At 45.7% G+C, this 15,620-nt stretch overlaps 1 protein-coding gene across 1 annotated transcript in view; it reads left to right on the top strand.

Annotated features, from left to right (window-relative positions):
* Positions 1-14,383, top strand: part of si:ch211-214e3.5 (zinc finger protein 518A) — a 28,072-nt gene extending 13,689 nt beyond the window's left edge. Inside the window, exon 2 of the mRNA XM_060939916.1 lies at positions 7,944-14,383. Within this exon, the coding sequence (XP_060795899.1) occupies positions 7,959-12,437 (4,479 nt within the window). The 5' untranslated portion in view covers positions 7,944-7,958 and the 3' untranslated portion in view covers positions 12,438-14,383. The remainder of the gene's footprint in view (positions 1-7,943) is intronic.
* The last annotated feature ends 1,237 nt before the right edge of the window (positions 14,384-15,620 follow it).

Genomic DNA, 15,620 nt, shown 5'->3' with positions numbered 1-15,620 from the left:
ATCGTGCTAACCACTACACCACCGTGCTGCCCGAAATAAATTTGTAGAGCTCTCTGAAGTGTGGGTGGAGCACAGAGGACGGCAGGACAACGCTTCAGGTACTAATAGGCTTTTTATTGCCAGACTTTTCAGTATAACAGCCTAGTTTTATTCTATTAGAGAAACACACACACACACACACGGTGTTCTTGTCCCGGGATGAGCTCTCCTCTGCTCTCCCTCTGCCTCCTTAAATAGGGCACGGTTACTGGGAAGACACACAAAACACAGGTTAATTACCGTCAGGTGTAGTGATTCTGCCACTCACCTTCCCTGGCTCCGTCCTCCTGTCACAGACCGGCGCTTGACCACGCCCCCGCTGCCACATACCCCCACCGCCCGACTCAGGCCGGGTGCCCGTCCGGCCCGCAGCCGACTCCCCCCCCCCCCCGATGGGAGAGGAAGTCCGCCACGACCATCTGCGCCCCCGGCCTGTGGACCACCTTGAAATTGAAGGGTTGGAGTGCCAGATACCAACGGGTGATCCGCGCATTGGCATCTTTCATGCGGTGGAGCCACTGGAGGGGCGCGTGGTCCGAACAGAGGGTGAAAGGGCGCCCCAGCAGGTAGTAACGGAGGGCGAGGACCGCCCACTTGATCGCCAGGCATTCCTTCTCAATAGTGCTGTAGCGCCCCTCACGCACCGACAGCTTCCTACTAATGTACAGGATGGGGCAGTCCTCCCCCTCCACCTCCTGGGACAACACTGCCCCCAGCCCTCTGTCCGACGCGTCGGTCTGCAACACAAAAGGAAGAGAGAAGTCAGGGGAGTGTAAAAGTGGCCCCCCACACAGTGCAGCCTTTACCTCAGAGAAAGCCCGCTGACACTGCTCCGTCCACTGGACCGGATCTGGCGCCCCCTTTTTAGTGAGGTCAGTCAGCGGGCTGGTGACGTCCGAATAATTAGGTATAAACCAACGATAGTAGCCAGCCAGCCCCAGGAACTGTCTCACCCCCTTTTTGGTCTTGGGCCTCGGGCAGGCCGCAATCGCTGCTGTCTTATTAATTTGGGGACGCACCTGCCCATTGCCCAAGTGGAAGCCCAGATACCGTACTTCCACCCGCCCAATCGCACACTTCTTCGGGTTGGCAGTGAGACCCGCCCGCCTCAGCGACCTAAGGACGGCCCTCAGGTGTTGCAGGTGCCGCTGCCAGTCGTTACTATAAATGATAATGTCATCCAGATATGCGGCCGCATAGGTGGTGTGGGGCCAGAGGACCCTGTCCATCAGCCGCTGAAACGTAGCGGGCGCCCCAAACAGCCCAAACGGAAGTGTGACGAATTGGTGTAAGCCGAACGGTGTGGAAAAGGCCGTTTTCTCTCGGGATAATGGAGTCAAGGGGATCTGCCAATATCCCTTCGTCAAATCCAGTGTCGAGTAAAAGCGAGCCGTGCCTAGTCGATCGAGCAGCTCGTCAATACGAGGCATTGGGTACGCGTCGAATTTAGACACCGCGTTGACTTTTCTATAGTCCACACAGAACCGGACCGACCCGTCGGCCTTGGGTACCAAGACCACCGGGCTGCTCCAGTCACTGTGGGACTCCTCGACGATGCCCATTTCGAGCATGGTCTGAAGTTCTTCCCGAACCACCTTTTTTTTGTGTTCGGGTAGCCTGTAAGGGCGGCTACGCACTACCACCCCCGGGGGCATCTCTATGTGGTGTTCTATGAGGTTAGTGCGACCAGGCAGGGGCGAGAACACATCCGAAAACTCGGCCTGCAACTGAGCGACCTCCGTGAGTTGGGTCGGGGAGAGGTGGTCTCCACAGGGGACCGGAGAGGTACGTGATGCCAATGTCCCTTTTTGAACCTCCGGCCCCAGCTCCGCCTTCTCCGGAACTACCGACACCAACGCCACGGGGACCTCCTCGTTCCAGAGTTTAAGCAGATTGAGGTGGTAGATCTGTAGCGCCCCCTCCCTGTCCGTTCGCCTTACCTCATAGTCGACATCCCCGACTCGCCGTGTGACCTCAAAGGGTCCTTGCCACTTGGCGATTAATTTGGAGCTCGACGTGGGCAACAGTACGAGTACCTTATCTCCCGGAGTGAACTCTCTAAGGCGCGTGCCCTTGTTGTACAGGCGGGCTTGCCGTTCCTGGGCCTGCCGCAAATTCTCCTGAGTTAGGTGGGTGAGCGTGTGGAGTTTTGCGCACAGGTCCATAATGTACTGAATTTCGTTTTTACTCTGTGAAGGTCCCTCCTCCTAATTTTCCCGCAGCACATCTAAAATGCCGCGCGGCTTACGCCCGTATAACAATTCAAACGGGGAGAACCCCGTGGAGGCTTGGGGGACCTCTCGCACTGCAGATAACAAGGGTTCGAGCCATTTATCCCAGTTATGTGCGTCCTCACTTACGAATTTTTAAATTATATTCTTGAGGGTGCGATTGAACTGTTCAACTAAACCGTCCGTTTGTGGGTGATAAACGCTGGTGCGGATCGGCTTAATACCTAATAGCCCATACAGTTCGCTCAGTGTTCGTGACATAAATGAGGTGCCTTGGTCAGTCAGAATCTCTTTCGGGATTCCAACCCGGGAGATGACGTGGAAGAGGGCCTCCGCAATACTGCGTGCTGAGATATTGCGAAGAGGCACCGCTTCCGGGTATCGCGTTGCATAGTCCACCAGAACCAATATAAAGCAGTACCCTCGTGTTGACCGATCTAATGGCCCGACGAGATCCATCCCAATTCTTTCGAACGGGGTCTCGATTAATGGTAGGGGGCGCAAAGGCGCTTTTGGAATGGCCGCTGGATTTACTAACTGGCATTCGCGGCACGCTGTACACCACTTACGGACGTCGCCACGAATCCCCAGCCAATAGAATCGGGCCATTATCCGGGCTAGTGTCTTATCCTGCCCTAAGTGTCCAGCCATGGGATTAAAGTGAGCCGCCTGAAATACCAATTCCTGGCAGCTCTTTGGAATTAACAGCTGTGTGACTCGCTCTTTCGTCTGAGTGTCCTGCGTCACTCGGTATAATCTATCCTTCATAATAGAAAAATAGGGGAAGGACGGGGTGGCGTTCGGCTGGAGCGTTTGACCATCGATTACTCTCACTTGGTCAAACGCATGTCGCAGAGTCTCGTCTCGCGATTGTTCTAATGGGAAATCCACGAGGGATTCCCCAACAGAAAGAGGAGGAGCCAGCGGCTCCTCACTCTGTCGCGGAGATGACGTAGACGGCTCTGCGACAGCAGCTCCAGCCAAAGCGACACCGGGACCTCCCCCTGTCAAATGGCAGGACCCACTCTTTACTAGGCGCGTCATTAAACCCCTAAATCCCGGCCAATCAGTCCCCAAAATTAAAGAGTGGGTAAGGCGAGGATTAACCGCTGCCTTCACTATAGATTTTTCCCCTCTGAAAAATATGTGGACCGACACCAAAGGGTAGCTGTGAACATCTCCGTGCACACACAACACCTTCACCCCCTGTGCTCCCCCCAATGCCTCGTCTTGCACCAGGCTTTGGCGGATCGAGGTCTGATTGCAACCAGAATCCACCAACGCCTGATATGTAGCCCCTTGTACACTCACCGGTATGCGATACGCTCCGGCCCGATCGAGGGCAGCTTCTGGCGCGTCGGGGATCCGTACCACCGCGCCCACCTCCATTGTTGCACACTGTTGTTGCAGGTGGCCCGGCTCCCCGCAACGCCAGCAAACCGGCCCGGGCTTTCCCTCTGCACCGGTGCTCTGGGGCTCACTCACCTGAGGTGGGGGAGAGACAGACACAGAAGGGAGAAATGGGAGGGCACCACGGGTGCGGCGGGCCGGCTGGGGTGGAGCCGGCCCCCGCCTCCGTGGTGGGGGAATGGGGCGAGGACGGGACACAGAAGGGAGGGGAGAAAGAGAGAGAGAAGAGGAGAGAAGACGTCGTCGGTTGTCCTGCCACCAGAACAGCTGCCAAATGATCCTCCGCCAGTCCTACTGCCTGATCCAGTGACGCTGGGCGGTGGCACTGGACCCACTCCGCGGTTCCGGCTGGTAAGCGGGCGATGAACTGCTCCAGCACCACCTGATCGATGATTCCCTCGGCGTCGCAATCGTCGGCCCTCAGCCACCGCCAGCAGGCGTCCCGGAGCTGCTGGCCGAACGCGGACGGCCGGCCGACTTCCTCCAACCGCAGCGTGCGGAAGCGCTGGCGCTGTTGTTCTGGCGTGCGCCCCACGCGCTGGAGGACGGCCCGGCGAAGGTCCGTGTAGGCCAGCCGGCGGTCGGCGGGGAGCTGTAGCGCGGCCAGCTGCGCCTCTCCTGTCAGGAGGGGGAGGAGGCGCGCCGCGCGTTGCTCCATCAGCCACCCCGAGGCTTCGGCGACCTGCTCGAACAATGTGAGAAACGCCTCGGGGTCATCCTGCGGGCCCATCTTGGTCACGGTGAGGGGAGACGGGCCTGCGGCCGGGGCGCTGGTGGACCCCGCCGACGCGAGGAGATGCCGGAACGCCTCGCGATCTTCCTGCTGGGCCAGCACCAGGGCTTCGAAGCGCCGCTCTTGCTCCTTTCGGAGCGTGACGAGTGCCTGGTGCTGGCTTTGCTGAGCCGTGGCAAGGGCGTGGACCAGGTCCGCGAACGGGGAGGATTCCATGGGGCTGCGAGGTTGGTGCTCCACCTTGTCCCGGGTTTCGGCACCACTGTAGAGCTCTCTGAAGTGTGGGTGGAGCACAGAGGACGGCAGGACAACGCTTCAGGTACTAATAGGCTTTTTATTGCCAGACTTTTCAGTATAACAGCCTAGTTTTATTCTATTAGAGAAACACACACACACATGGTGTTCTTGTCCCGGGATGAGCTCTCCTCTGCTCTCCCTCTGCCTCCTTAAATAGGGCGCGGTTACTGGGAAGACACACAAAACACAGGTTAATTACCGTCAGGTGTAGTGATTCTGCCACTCACCTTCCCTGGCTCCGCCCTCCTGTCACAGACCGGCGCTTGACCACGCCCCCACTGCCACAAAATTATATTATTAAAATTACAAATTAAAACGATTGATTGTTTACATTAAGAAAATGAAATCATATAATATCTCTCAACATTGTGGCAGTCAAAAAAATAGTTCAAAAGTATCAGTGCTACCACTAGCTGTAGCGGAACATGTATTTTTAGTTAATATAATCTTGTTGTGGGCGGCACGGTGGTGTAGTGGTTAGCACTGTCGCCTCACAGCAAGAAGGTCCAGGTTTGAGCCCCGTGGCCAGCGAGGGCCTTTCTGTGCGGAGTTTGCATGTTCTCCCCGTGTTCGCGTGGGTTTCCTCCGGGTGCTCCGGTTTCCCCCACAGTCCAAAGACATGCAGGTTAGGTTAACTGGTGACTCTAAATTGACCGTAGGTGTGAATGTGAGTGTGAATGGTTGTCTGTGTCTATGTGTCAGCCCTGTGATGACCTGGCGACTTGTCCAGGGTGTACCCCGCCTTTCGCCCGTAGTCAGCTGGGATAGGCTCCAGCTTGCCTGCGACCCTGTAGAACAGGATAAAGCAGCTAGAGATAATGAGATGAGATGAGATAATCTTGTTGTAGTGACACTACTTCCAGGACTTTGATTCTTGACCAACTCGTATAGAACCAGAGTTTTTCCTCTTTATCATATTACTGAAGTACAGTACATGTATGCAGGCTTAATGACTTGTTGCTGAAATCAGATTCTTTTATCTGAGTATTTTGAACATGTAAGCACGATGATCCATAAGACTCTTCAAAAAGGACATTAGTTAGCCACATTAGCATGTGTTCATTAAGTCAAACAAACAAAGTAATACCCTTTAATAATGCATTGGAATGGCAAAGTGAGGACTGGGTTCCAAATTTAGTTTTATAGATTTTATTGAAAACATGCAAATTAATGAAAAGAAGAAAAATTGAGACGAGCCAACACTTGTACCGAATCATCAGTGGAACGATGACCAATGAGTTGCACTGGTTTATATATCCCTGCTTCATTTCTCAAGTTTCTCATTGTTGACGTTTCCTTCTTTTCTATCTGGCTGGCTGGGATTTTCAAATGGTCATGTTGTTTGTTTATTTATTTATTTGGTAGTGATATATACTGTTCCCACTGTAATTTATTGATTACAAGTTTGCTTAGAAGCATAGACAAACTGATTGTCTAGCTCTACAGCTTGCCAATTTGATGTTGCTTTTTTTTGTACGAAATATTTCAAATCAAATTTTACAAGATTTCAGCAGCCCTGTTTGGTTAGACATTTCTAGAAAAACAAAACTCAAAAATAAAAGCCATTTGCCAATCACAGCAAGTGCCCTGATGTGCCCCCTGCACATTTAAATTAAAAATACAACTTTATAACAACAATTTATCCATTTAAAAGTTATGATATGGCTAAAAATAAGCTTACCTAGACGCAGCCATTTGCACTGAAACCGGATATCTTCCTGTGACATAATCGGATCACTAGTACGCCGTTTGCCTTAGTAACACAGAGCTAACAAATAAAGACTTCTAATTCGAAAAAAAAATCCCCAGGTGCAACTGCTCTCTCTCTCTCTTTCTGTGTGTGTGTGTGTGTGTGTGTGTGTGTGTTCACTGCTTCAGATGGAAATGAAAGAACTTCACTGTGCTGTAATGTAAATGTGATACAGTTTCTAATTCTAAAAATCTCATCAGAAATTTTCTATAACCATGTGATTTTTGCTGGCAACAAAATATATGAATCAACAGACTGACTAAACTCACTTATCTCAATAACACATGCGTAATACTGACACATACTAGTAAACAATTCCGTTGTCATAGCAAAATGATTCTTGCCATATAAAAAAGATTACTTTTGTCAGTAAATAAAAGTATGTCACATAAAAATACAAGGACAATTTTCATTAAAAAAACCAACAACGCTGTGAGCAGAGAGTGATGTAGTGTTTATTTTTGACACATGCAATAAAGTATGCAACATTTATAATAAGCTGTTGGTGTGGGGTTTTTTTTGTTAATTGTAGCTGCCTTTGGTTGGTAGAAGAGAGCAACTGGACTTGCTTGAAAAGTCTTGAAGACGTTTCGCCTCTCGTCCGAAAGGCATCCTCAGTTCTGTCTGCCTAATAGGGAGTATCAAGACGAGAGGCGAAACGTCTTCAAGACTTTTCAAGCAAGTCCAGTTGCTCTCTTCTACCAACCACAGATTACTATGTACCTGGATGACTGAGTATCTTCACAGATATGTAGCTGCCTTTCCAGATGAAGACCAGCATTAATATTAGGAGCAATTAATTGACTTTCTTTCTTTTTTTTAAATTCAAATGATTTTGATCTTGGCAAAAATACCATTTTTACTCTGTTGAATACAAAGGTAACATATCTTTGCCACAAAAAAGATACCCATCACACTGAGTTTCTCCCAAACTAAAGTGGCCGTGTTCTGCTCTTGGACATCACTGGCTACAACCTCTGAGGGAGAGATTTTTCATGTCATGGCCAATATCACATTTATTCACTGATGAAATGATTTATTTTTAATAATGGACACACCTACCCATCCTCTGTAGAAATCACACTTGCCTAAAATGTTGATATAAATTTCTGGTCTATTGATAATGATGCGTAATGTATTGCCACAGTAGACATTATAGACTGTTTCAGAATGAGTGTGAGTATGTATGAACACGCCTCCTTTCTGGATATTCGCAGCACTTGTAAATATAAGTTGAATGCAGCCACATGCTGTACTGACAAATCAGACATTAGTGCTGAGTGGAGTGGGTTTTTAGAAAAATGAACTCGTCCCAAACACAGTGATGTACTTTGGCTTATGATCCCGTTAACATTAAATGGGAAAGTGTAATGGTTAGTTTCTTACTGGGATATATTACAAGGGTTAAATTCAGATCTTGCAGCAGTTTCTTAAACTGATAAGATGAGACGTAGTCATCTTATCATTTTGCTGTCTTTTGCAGGATCCATTGTAAGACATGGAGGCTACTCCAGATGACCCACCAAAAAGCCATGACCAGAACGGGGATGTTGAGAAAGATGCTTCAGTCGATTCATTGCCACCATCAAAAGAACTTGCAAATCAGACAGAAGACACTGCATATAATGACCTTTGTGTCCAAGATGAAACACAGTCTGGGGAGTCAGGTACTGATAACTCTCACACAGAGAGCAAGGCCTCAGAGAAATCGCCATGTAAGCTCCAACAGGGTGCTATTTTCTCTGGAAAGATACTCAGCTTTTGCTGCTCTGAATGCAAAGGTGATACCACTTACAGCCCCAATGACTTGCTGAAACATTTTCAAGGGGTTCACAAAGGAACACTTCCAACATATCCTTGTGATCTTTGTACCTTTGTTACCAACGAGTTCTCATCTCTCCAGCGACATCGCATTGGACATCGAGACACTTTGGTCACTTGTGAGATCTGCAATGATGGAGTCCAGTACTCGCTACTTTTGCTGACCAGGCATTTCATTATGTGCCATAGCTGTAACGGACTGTTTCGCTGTAAGAAGTGTGACTTTTCGACGAGAGATGCAGGCACTTTTGTTCAGCACATACATCATCACAACGAGGGCAGCCACAAATGTGTAAAGTGTCCATCCATCAGTCCCACACAAGGGAAGGTCCATTCTGGAAAAGTCCACTCTGGGACATTCCCTTTCACGTGTCAGTTTTGTGGTTATGGTGCTGCACGGAGGGAGTATCTAAGTAAGCATATGGCTGTGGCTCATGGAGATGAAATGGATAGAACAAACAGATGGAGATCAATCGAGGACAATTCTAGAGTTAATTCTCCAGGACTGAAACTGCTGCTTAAAAAGAGTCCTCCCGCTGGGGGGTCCAGGGAACCACAGTGGATGTCAAAGCTGAATTCGTACCCTGGAGTAGGTCTGCTTGACCACAGTGGCAGATTGTTTAATCCTGAAAAAACATTGGAGGAAACGCAACAATTTCTTGAAAGAGCTGTGGGTGTGAAAAAAGAGGGCAACAAGTGGAGTAAAGGTCCGCTAAAGAGTGAGCCACAGTGTTCTTATCCAGTCGCATCAACTACACCACAGCCAAAGATGCAAGAAAATGAACTTGGTGCTGGTTCTGGGATTCTAGATCCAGGCAACAACAATGGGTTGACTGTTCTCATGGTCAAAAATAAAATCTCAATTCCCCCGAACTGCACCACAAAAGTAATGGGCTTTAAGATGGTAGATGGTAAAAAGCATTTAGTTTTAAAAGTCATCCCAACAAAACAGGAACCTACTACCAAAAATGAGACATCACCCACAAATATTGTTGAAGATGATGAAAAGACTGGTCGCTCCCCCTACTCCTCACTGTCTGAAAGATCAGGATCTCTTCTCAGTTTAGATTCTGGAACAAAGAAAGATGTATCTTCCTCAGTAAAAACAGACGCGCGTGATGTAGAAAATCACAGTGGGGATCAGTCATCTTCATTAGATGCACATGAAGCAAATGTGGACCCAACTTCAAACCAGGCTGATGATGAAGTTCTTGAGATATCTGATGCATCTGTTGCCAAGGCTTCAGCCTCACATTGTGCTGACTTGTCCACAATAAACAAAGAGGCAGATTTTTCGGAAAACCAGTGCAGTGGTTCGGATTCAGAAATGAAGTCATTACATGATGATCACTGTCCACCCCAATCCACAGCTGAGGAGTCCAAATCTACACATTCAGCCTCTAACTCAGTTGAGACAGCACACATAGACCAAACCAAAGTAAAAGCAGCTCCATTAGAAACACTTGCCAAACCCACCACAGATGTAGATTCATGTACTGATCTATCGTTATCAGAATCAGCTGCAGGTGAGCACACTCTTCCTGAAATTCCAGTATCGGCAAGTGATGCCACACAACCATCAGTGGCAGATGAGGCCACTCCCCCTCCCGTCTCAGTTAAGTCTCATAGTAATTTAGCAGCAAGTAAACATGTGGAATCCACTAAAGATCATGATGAATGTAAGAGACTTACCGAGCAGAGTTCACCTAAAATTCCGTCCCCCACTTCAGTTCATTTAGCTAAAGAGAACGAGACCTCTGTTGATGATGAAGGTGAGACTTCGTTATCTGAGAATGCAGCAACTCTGACCCCCTTTCCAGATGCATTGAATGGTCAGACCTCTCAGCCTAGTTCAGTCACTGATTCCTGTCCCAGCAAGGAGCTGCTCACAGATAATCTGCTCTCAGATTCAGATACAAGCCCACAGAAAAAAACAACTGCTAATGATTCCTCTGATGCCAAAGATGGTCTTGCAGAAGTTGACACTGTTTTGCAAAATTCCCCAAATCAGGAAGTTTTTAGTTTTCACAATTACTCTAAAGAGACTTTTGGCAGTTCGCCTGATTTTCTGGATGCTGATGAACATTCTCAAGAGGACTTGGAGGAAGACGAGTGTGAAGATGATTTTGATGAACTCAAGCTGGCTTCGGATTGGAGTTTAACACTACCTGCTTCTCCACCCCTTGTGGATGAACAGTCTGAAGAATATGTCGGAAGTGGGGAAGAAAGCAGTGCAGGTGTTAATGAGATAACTTCAGCCAGTGAGAATAAATCATTAGAACGAGTGTCCGATAGCGACATAGAGGTTGATGAGTGCGTAGCTACTGTTGATGATTTACCCATTACAGCGATGACGGAGACTGACAAGGGAGCATGTTTATCAGAGTCGGAGAAAAAGGAAGAGGATTTTATGTCTTCTGTGTTAGAAGGTGGTCCTGCATCTTTGAGTAATGCTACTGGTTTGGGCAAGGTACTCGAAGAGCATTCAGATGCCATCATCAGCCAGCAGCTTGAGAAAGAAAAGATAGTATCGTCAGCTATGCTGCAGGATTCTAACAAGCCTACAAAAACAACACTTCGGATCCTGCAGATGCCTGAGGGAAAGAAACAGATGTTCCTTCAGACTACGGAGACTCCATATGCTGTGCCTGTCCAGCTCACCAGTGGCCAAGGCTTCAAGCTTATTACAAAGTCCTGCGCTTCCAAAGTTAATGTGTCATATGTTAAGCCAGGAATCGAAATACCAAGCAAAGGATCAGGGTTGTCTCTCACACTTAATGGTGGTAGAATTGGCATGTCAGCCCAGAGTTTAAGTGGAGAGGGTAAAGGTCATGCATCACTCCTGCAAACAGTGAGCAGCAATGGAGGCCGCTATTTTGTCAGTGCTTCTGCCCTGAAAGGGCCTCTTCTCTTATCAGGTACTGTTAAGTCGCCCTCAGAACAGACAATAAACGCGCAACCGATGTGTTATTTAGTTCAACGACCACTTCCTGTTTCACCAAGTACTGAGTCAACTAGTTCAACCTCAAAGACAGTCCTGACCACTCGCCCAGTATTGGCTATGCCTGTGAAATCAGCTGATAAAGCAGTTCCTTTGCAAACTGGACGACAGGCATACTTGGTGAGGTATATCTCGCCAGCCAAGTCAAGGATACTGGTAAATAGCTCAAATGAGAAGGGGGCAAACCAGGGCAGCCAAGCAAACGAAGGAGGCAAAAGCAGGGTTTTCCTCAAAATAGTTAGAAGTCCGAATGGTACCAGGTTCCTCTCCACTACTCCATACACTTCAGCCAAAAAGCCACTTTATGTGGCCGCAAGTTCTCTGCAGTCACCTTACTTACTTATGTCTTCAGATTGGTCAGCAGGACTGAAAACCTCCAATAGTGCTCATAGCACCGCTCATAAACTCATCTCAGCAAAACTTAGAAATATTTTACCCCAGTCAGATATTCACCCTGAGAACCAAGTTGAGGATGGCTTAATAGTGCAGAAATCCTCATTTTTGCCCATGCATGCCCGTCCACGGAGCCAACGCAAGAGAAGGAGAAGGATCTTGTTTGCGGAATCTTTTGAGACCTCTCCTAAAACTAGAAGAATGTCAACCAAGGCTCTTGCTCAGAAAGAGGCGTCCTCGTTGTGTGAGCCAGTGGCAAAAGATGTTGAGAGAACACTTAGACTTTCTCCCTTCAGCCCATTTCAGCAGATCAAATGTCCTCGTCAAAACCAGCCAGTAGTGGTGCTAAACCACCCCGACGCTGATATTCCTGAGGTGACGAACATTATGAAGTCTGTTAACAGATACAAAGGTGAAGTAATCAAGGTGGCATTGTCAGAGAACACAGTCAGAGCCCTGTCTGAGTGGAGTGTCACTGGTCCAGATGGTACACTGTCAAACACTCCTGGTTTCGGTGCAGGGTCACAAGTCCAGCCATCAGGGAACAATGTTAGAGAGCGATTTATCTTAAGACTGAAGTTAAAAAAGACAAGAAGAAACAAATATGAGGTAGTGAGGTTGCCCTCCAGCACAGGTTCAGAGCAAATACCAATGTTTAGTTGTTGGTTTTGTGGCCGAGTGTTTAACAATCAAGAAGAGTGGATTGGCCATGGACAGCGGCATCTCATGGAGGCTACAAGAGACTGGAATAAGCTGTTCTAATGTAACCACACAGCTCTTGGTTTGGGTCAAAAGCCGTCCTCTGATGTAGAAATATTCTTTAAAAAAAAGTACTGTTAGATATACTTAAGCTGTCTATTTTTTTTCCCATAGATATCCGTTCAGAAGATTTTTAATGGATAGTGTAACAGAAGAAAGTTTGGTACCTGATACCAATTTGTATGTAAATATTTTTAACCCATGTATATTGAACTCTAGACCTTTTGTGTATGTACATAATTGAACTGTGAAAACTGGACACACTGTATGTTTATACATGCAAGCAAAAAAGATCACTGGTATGAAAGGAAGGTGCTGTCTGTAATAGACCTATTTCAATGCAGTCAGTTAACAGATTTCTCAGGTAATTTCAGAAACCAGTTTATAAAGAGATCTTTTATGTTGGCTCAGAAAGCGTCTGAAAATATTTTTCATTTATGGGTGTGTTTTAAGTTGGCCACACGCATTAACCGTTGGTAGAGGTCATAGAGCTTATTACTTTAGTAATTTTTTTTTAAAAATTCCTTCTTACTTAAACATTTCCCTTTTAAATCCGAATCATATAAATGTTCATTATGAACACTGGTCAGTTGATGTAGCTGTAGAAATATCTGTGCAAACTTTTAGGTTCCTGTGGAAGCTGTATTTTTAAAACTGTTATTTTCATACACTGTATGTGTGTATCTACGTTGTCATGTTTGTTTTACTGGTGCTATCCTATTTTTTTTTAATCATGTTAAAACTGACCCAGTGTCACTTTCGTAGCAATAATACATTTCACCCTAGTTTAAACTATGTTTTAAATCTTCTGTACAACCCCCCCAGGGAATATAGTATCCATTTTAGTGTTTCTTTCTCTTTTGCTGTTCTCTTTTTGAATGAAGATAAAAAAACAAACGCAAAGCACAGTAATACTTTCATGTTTTATACTTTGCATGTTCAGATGCAAACCACCAATCCACCAAATGGCCAACCAGACACTAAATTAATGTTGTGATGGGTCTCGTTCTCATATACTTGTGTGCCTCAATCTGCCTCAAAGTTTTTACCAGGCAGTTATTCTTGTTGTTTGTGTTGAGTTTCTTGTGTGTTTAAGAGGGTTGAGTGGTTAAATGGCAATTACTTCAACACAGATATTATTATTATTATTATTATTATTTTTAATGACTCAAATTTCAGGCTTTTTATTGGCATCCACAGTACTGTTCAGCCAGGTTAAATGTTTGAACGGTTTAATTTACATGAATTACTACCAATGTTAAATAGAATCTGCTGGTCTATATTTGTTACTGATGACTTATGCAAACCTAAAATGTTAAAATGGACACTTTCTGAACAAGTTCTGCTTTACCTCAGAGTTGGCAGCATTTACAATACCATGTAAAGTAAAAAGGCAGGAATTTGTGAAGTTATACCTTTTAACCGTATCATTTTTATTTAAAATGTTAGCCTTTTGAGCTCCTACAGTTTGCAACGACTTTTAGATATTCCTACTCCTCAATTTTGAAATATGACAATCATTGTTACAAAGCAGTACAAAGTTTCACTGCTTTGCATCTTGATTGCTATGCCATTGGTTTTTAAATGCATAGTTTGAAAATTTACTCTCTGTTTAATGCTTTTCACTCACAGCGCTGCACCCTTTATTCTGCTCTTGTGATCCTTCCTTAGATTACCACTACATTATGCCATCCACAAGTAGAAAGCATCACCCTCTCACATGCCAACATAATCACAACCAAATACTTTTTTAATCATGAGGCAAAAAAAAAATCTGTTTGATGTTTAATGCTAATGTCAAACAGGTCGTTTAGGTTTACTGCGATGTGAAAAACAAATGTATTTTTCTATGCTAAGTGCCTAAAATGTGACGCACCAGGTCGACACTATTGTACTGTATTCACCTCCTTACAGTTCCTCCTTGAATAAATGTAAATACTTTGAAAGAACTTTTGATGTGTATAAATCTTCTTGCGGAGGTTGTATAGCCATTCTGGAAACTTTTTTTTTAATTGAATGAAGTTAATTTATTTTCTCTTTGAAGTAGAATACTCAACTGTTATGCTCTTAGCTCACTAGGGGGCAGTACCTGATAGTTATTGGACTGGCTGAGTCCCACAGCATGCAGTCCTGTACTTAGAATAATCTGTTTCAGTTCTTTTCCTGCCTGAACATACCCCCCCCCCATACCCCAGTTGTTTACACTCCCAACGAACTAATTACAAGAATTGACTGGTGTTTTTTTTAATAATTTTGATATGAGTTCAGATTTGTGTTCAGTTCACTCAGCAGTGATGTACAATTCATGTACAAAGGTGAGTCAAATGAAAACCTTAAGTGTGACATAAACTGGAACTGAATCAATTTCAGGAATCTGGAGACTCGTTAAGCTCTGGAGCACTTGCACTGAAATGGAGATGACTGAAAAATGATACGCTTTTATATCTCCTATTTACAAAAAAAGAATGAAGAGTAAAAATATGGTTTTCATTTGACTCCATCTTGTATATCAACAGTTATGAATTGAATTGATAACCGATTGGTTTAGTGCACTGTAATCCAGTGCCAAGTCACTGAGAGCTAATGTGGAGCTACCAAAGAGGGGGAAAGACAGTTCTGCAGGCTTGTGCAGGATATAAATAGGTCAGGCTTATAGCAGTGCTGTCTTCCTGACTTCCTGCCATAGAAGTGGTTCAGAGCATGAAAGTGGCCTGGATGAAGGGAGTGATTTCATAAGAAATGAAGTGTTACCAAACAGATGGGGGGGGGAGAAGAAGGAAGAAAAATAAATAAATTTAATTAGATTAAATGTTGCACAGTAATTAAGGTGATAAAGAAATTGCTGACTGGTTTTAGTCTCTATAAAAAGCTGAGGCTAGAACAGGATAAAAAATATGAGATTTGTTTAGATTTGTGTGCTGTGCAACACTTCTTTTCATCTTTCACTGAGTCCTCCAAACTGAAGATAAACTATTGTGATACCCATCCTTTACATGTCCTAATTTGGGAATTGGTACAAAGATACTTTTATTATTCACTGCACTGAATGCATGCGACTCCTTAGTCCACATGCATGTCCCTTGTGTTCATAAATTGGATATAAAAGGTCTACATATCCTTGTTATAATTGCAGGTTTTGTGATGGACAAAACAAAGAAAGCGAAATGATACCAGATTTTCCACCAT

Source organism: Neoarius graeffei, chromosome 14 (assembly GCF_027579695.1).
Source record: "Neoarius graeffei isolate fNeoGra1 chromosome 14, fNeoGra1.pri, whole genome shotgun sequence".
NCBI classification, from domain to species: domain Eukaryota; kingdom Metazoa; phylum Chordata; class Actinopteri; order Siluriformes; family Ariidae; genus Neoarius; species Neoarius graeffei.
This window is presented reverse-complemented; position numbering and strand designations above follow the sequence as displayed.